We start from the raw sequence: 5,034 nt of genomic DNA, 5'->3' as shown, positions 1-5,034 counted from the left end.
AACAACCCACAGAGAATTGTTAATGTATTACATTGTCAGACTAAGACTTACTCTTCTTCCCTTTTTCCCTTTCAGGGTTCTGTTTGACAGGACACCCCTCACCCCAAATGATACCTAAATTTAAGCCATATATTGGATTAGCCAAAAAGTTTGAGTTTTCCATATCATCTTATAGAAAAACCTGAATGAACTTTTTGTCCAACCCAATATTAATACTGTAGCCCACTCAGTTGTGTCCTACTGTTTGCAACCCCATGGACTATAGCCCCCAGTTTCCTCTGTCCATGGGATTCTCCCCAGGCAAGAATACTGGAGTGGATTGTCATGCCCTCCTCCAGGGGATCTTTCTGACCCAGGGACTGAATACAGGTCTCTGCATTGCAGGTAAGATTCTTTACCATCTGAGCAAAAGAATAGCAAGGAGAGATAAGAAAGCCTTCTTCAGCGATCAGTGCAAAAAATAGAGGGAAACAACAGAATGGGAAAGACTAGCGATCTCGTCAAGAAAATTAGAGATACCAAGGGAACATTTCATGCAAAGATGGGCTCAATAAAGGACAGAAATGGTATGGACCTAACAGAAGCAGAAGATATTAAGAAGAGGTGGCAAGAATACATGGAAGAACAGTACAAAAAAGATCTTCATGACCCAGATAATCCTGATGATGTGATCACTAATCTAGAGCCAGACATCTTGGAATGTGAAGTCAAGTGGGACTTAGAAAGCATCACTACGAACAAAGCTAGTGGAGGTGATGGAATTCCAGTTGAGCTGTTTCAAATCCTGAAAGATGATGCTGTGAAAGTGATGCACTCAATATGCCAACAAATTTAGAAAACTCAGCAGTGGCCACAGGAATGGAAAAGGTCAGTTTTCACTCCAATTCCAAAGAAAGGCAATGCAAAAGAATGCTCAAACTACTGGACAATTGCATTCATCTCACATGCTAGTAAAGTAATGCTCAAAATTCTCCAAGCCAGACTTCAGCAATACGTGAACCGTGAACTCCCTGATGTTCAAGCTGGTTTTAGAAAAGGCAGAGGAACCAGAGATCAAATTGCCAACATCTGCTAGATTATGGAAAAAGCAAGAGAGTTCCAGAAAAACATCTACTACTGCTTTATTGACTATGCCAAAGCCTTTGACTGTGTGGATCACTATAAACTGTGGAAAATTCTGAAAAAGATGGGAATACCAAACCACCTGACCTGCCTCTTGAGAAATCTGTATGCAGGTCAGGAAGCAACAGTTAGAACTGGACATGGAACAACAGACTGGTTCCAAATAGGAAAAGGAGTACGTCAAGCCTGTATATTGTCACCCTGCTTATTTAACTTATATGCAGAGTACATCATGAGAAACACTGGACTGGAAGAAACACAAGCTGGAATCAAGATTGCCGGGAGAAATATCAATAACCTCAGATATGCAGATGACACCACCCTTATGGCAGCAAGTGAAGAGGAGCTAAAAAGCCTTTTGATGAAAGTGAAAGAGGAGAGTGAAAAAGTTCGCTTAAAGCTCAACATTCAGAAAATGAAGATTATAGCATCTGTTCCCATCACTTCATGGGAAATAGATGGGGAAACAGTAGAAACAGTGTCAGGCTTTATTTTTGGGGGCTCCAAAATCACTGCAGATGGTGACTACAGCCCTGAAATTAAAGGACACTTACTCCTTGGAAGAAAAGTTATGACCTACCTAGATAGTATATTCAAAAGCAGAGACATTACTTTGCCAATCAAGGTCCGTCTAGTCAAGGCTATGGTTTTTCCTGTGGTCATGTATGGATGTGAGAGTTGGACTGTGAAGAAGGCTGAGCGCCGAAGAATTGATGCTTTTGACCTGTGGTGTTGGAGAAGACTCTTGAGGGTCCCTTGGACTGCAAGGAGATCCAACCAGTCCATTCTGAAGGAGATCAGTCCTGGGATTTCTTTGGAAAGAATGATGCTAAAGCTGAAACTCCAATACTTTGGCCACCTCATGCGAAGAGTTGACTCATTGGAAAAGACTCTGATGCTGGGAGGGATTGGGGGCAGGAGGAGAAGGGGACGACTGAGGATGAGATGGCTGGACGGCATCACAGACTCGATGGACATGAGTCTGAGTGAACTCCGGGAGTTGGTGATGGACAGGGAGGCCTGGTGTGCTGTGATTCATGGGGTCGCAAAGAGTCAGACACGACTGAGTGACTGAACTGAACTGAACTGAGCCCTGAGGGAAACCCAATATTAATGCTCTGTATGTGTGTGTGTGTGTGTGTGTGAGTTAGTCGCTCAGTTGTCTCTGACTCCTTGCGACCCGAGGGACTATAGTCCACCAGGCCCTCTGTCCATGGTGTCTCCCAAGCAAGAATACTTTAGTGGGTTGCCATTTCCTTTTCCAGATTGAAACCAAGTCTCCTACATTGCAGATGGACTCTTTACCGTTTGAGCCACCAGGGAAGCTCCAATTGCCAATAAGGTTTAAAAACCATGTTTTGGTTAAAAAAAAAAAGTCACTTGAAAGCGTGACAGATGAAAGTAGAAACTCTTATATTCTTACCCTGAAATTGAAAATAACCTCCAGTTCAAGGCTGACATGACTTATTCTGCATTTGTAGGTAGAAGAGCGTATAGATAGTCAAAGTAAAACAAGTTTCCTTCTGAGGGGAAGTCCTATCTAGTCTCCTTAATACAAAAACATAGTCAGGTGAAGGGGACTCAAATAGCAGAGAACATAACTCCTGCTGTACCAGAGCACAGATCAAAGAGAGAGGAGTTGAGTTCTTGGTCTAAGAAAATCATAAACATGTGCCCCAGTAAAAGCAGACCCTATACACAGCTGTCCTGCTCAAAACAATGAAATGGGTTATTTTCCCAGGGAGTAAGGGCAAGAAGTAATGTTGCAGTAGTTTCCTTCCAGACACATTCCCCATTTGAAGAGAAGAAGAAAGTCTCATCTTTCGTGAGTCAAACCATGGCAAACAGGTATTCACTCTTTTTCTTTGTTTTGGCAAATTCTTTACGGACATCTCTATTTTTAATTAAGCTTTTTATTCTGTGTTAGAGTATAGCTGATTAACAATGTGATAGTTTCAGATGGACAGCAAAGGGACTCAGCTATACATATATTAATACATGCAACCATTCTCCCCCAAACTCCCTTCCCATGCAGGCTGCCACATGACACTGAGTGGGGTTCTCTGTGCTATACAGTAGGACTTTACACAGTTAAATAGCAGTTGACAAAACTTTTGCTCGAAAAGGAGGTAGCTCAACTGATAACCTTGGGACACATGGTGTTGAAAGACAATTTTCCATAAATCTCTCATGTTGCTACATATGTAGTATTATAGTTACTTTGTTTCAGATGATATTTTCCAAAATAATTGCTTGAACAAATCACTTTGGAAAGAAAGTGATCCCTGCTGGGTTAGATTTACTTAAATTCCAGGATAATAAAGATAGAAGTGTCTTTCTCCCCTTGAGATACTGTAAACTGTAAAGATAAAGACCTCACTCTTTCCTCTCCAGAGCAGATCTGCTTGCATTTGGGGGTGATCAAGATAACTGTCTCCAAGCAGATTCACAAGCAGTCCCTCCATAAGACTGAAGCTTTCTAATACCAGGCTTCTTCAGTAACCCATCCTCACTGCATGTGCAGGCAAGATCTTACTTTCATTGCATGCCCCTTTGGGAACTGGGGCTTGAGGAACAAGTACCAGGATAACACACCAGCTAAGGCTATTGCTACGAGTAATAATCTGTTTTTGTCTCTGACACGGGGGCCTCAGATCTTTCTGCCAGTAACTATGAACGGGACTACAGGCTAACCTGTTGACTTTTTTTTTTTTTTTTCTGCATGCTATTTTATTTCCACTAGAAAAATATTATCTATATAAAATTTGGTCCAGTTTCTTCTCCTTTATCTCTGCCATTCAAATTTAAATGCTTTAGTTTTATTCAAGCAAAAATCACATATCTGACATAATAAAATACTTCCCATCATTAAATTAATAGGGTTTAGTTGAATTAGGTGTGCTTTTTCTTACTTTTCAGGCATAGTAGCTCATCTTTCCTACATGTTATTTCCTTCAACTTTTATTCTTGAGTTAACTCAGTAAGGCATGTCTGTTTTCCCACATCCAGCAATACAAGTGTTACAGAAGTATAATCTGTAATATTAGTGACTAGATTCATCATTAATCTTCAATTCATATCGTTTCCCTTATTATATGGTATTTCCATAATATTTTCAGATATTTCAACCTTATACTTTCCAACAAGGATTAAGCCATTAGTTTAAAAATACTATTAAGTTTCCAGACTAAATAACACTTGGCTCACTTAGAGTGATGCTGTCGTCAGAGGTCCTTGCACAGCTATTGCTTCAATCTCAACACAGCCTCCTTTGGGCAAAGCAGCAACCTGGTAAGCAGCTCTCGCCGGGAAACTACTCTGGAAATATTGTTTGTAGACATCATTGACAGCACTGAAGTCATTTATGTCAGCCAGCAAAACCGTTGTTTTTACCACATTCGTGAAGTCACAGCCTGCTGCTTTCAGAATTTCACCTATGTTTGTCAGAGCCTGTTTAGCCTCTTCTGTCACCCCTCCTGGCACAAGCTGTCCACTTGCAGGGTCCATGCCTAGCTGTCCTGAAATGTAAATGGTCCTGTCGACTAACACAGCCTGACTGTAGGGACCAATGGCCGCGGGGGCTTTCGCGGTGCTGATTATCCTTCTGACCAAAGACGACATGGCTAACCCTTTTCCTTTGCTGCCCTTCGGAAACAACTACGCACCACCACCTGTTGACTTTTGAGTAGCATAACCTCAGACCCTTTAGAATTCCTGGCATGACAGTTTCACTAATTTCCTTTTAATAATTTAAGAAAGAAAAAATAGCTTTTTGAAGGTTAAAATAAAAATAAAAACTGAAGTTAATATGTATTAAAATCATATACATTGTATTTCTTAATCTTCATAGTGATTTACAAATTATATCTGAGAAGGTGGGGAATTTCTCTTATTCTGCCCATTTCCTGTTAT

General features: G+C 40.8%; 1 protein-coding gene across 1 annotated transcript; it reads right to left on the bottom strand.

Moving 5' to 3' along the window:
- Positions 1-3,848: 3,848 nt before the first annotated feature.
- LOC138093036 (2-iminobutanoate/2-iminopropanoate deaminase) lies at positions 3,849-4,784 on the bottom strand. The gene has a single exon (XM_068989124.1). It carries the CDS (start codon positions 4,741-4,743, stop codon positions 4,330-4,332), a length of 414 nt encoding a protein of 137 aa, XP_068845225.1. The 5' UTR covers positions 4,744-4,784; the 3' UTR covers positions 3,849-4,329.
- Positions 4,785-5,034: the final 250 nt, after the last annotated feature.

The sequence above is a fragment of the Capricornis sumatraensis genome, chromosome 16, assembly GCF_032405125.1.
Source record: "Capricornis sumatraensis isolate serow.1 chromosome 16, serow.2, whole genome shotgun sequence".
Taxonomy (NCBI): Eukaryota; Metazoa; Chordata; class Mammalia; order Artiodactyla; family Bovidae; genus Capricornis; species Capricornis sumatraensis.
This window is presented reverse-complemented; position numbering and strand designations above follow the sequence as displayed.

What these genes read in the sequence shown, in the direction of transcription:
- LOC138093036 (XM_068989124.1), bottom strand. Translation starts at nt 4,743, where the DNA reads ATGTCGTCTTTGGTCAGAAGGATAATCAGCACCGCGAAAGCCCCCGCG.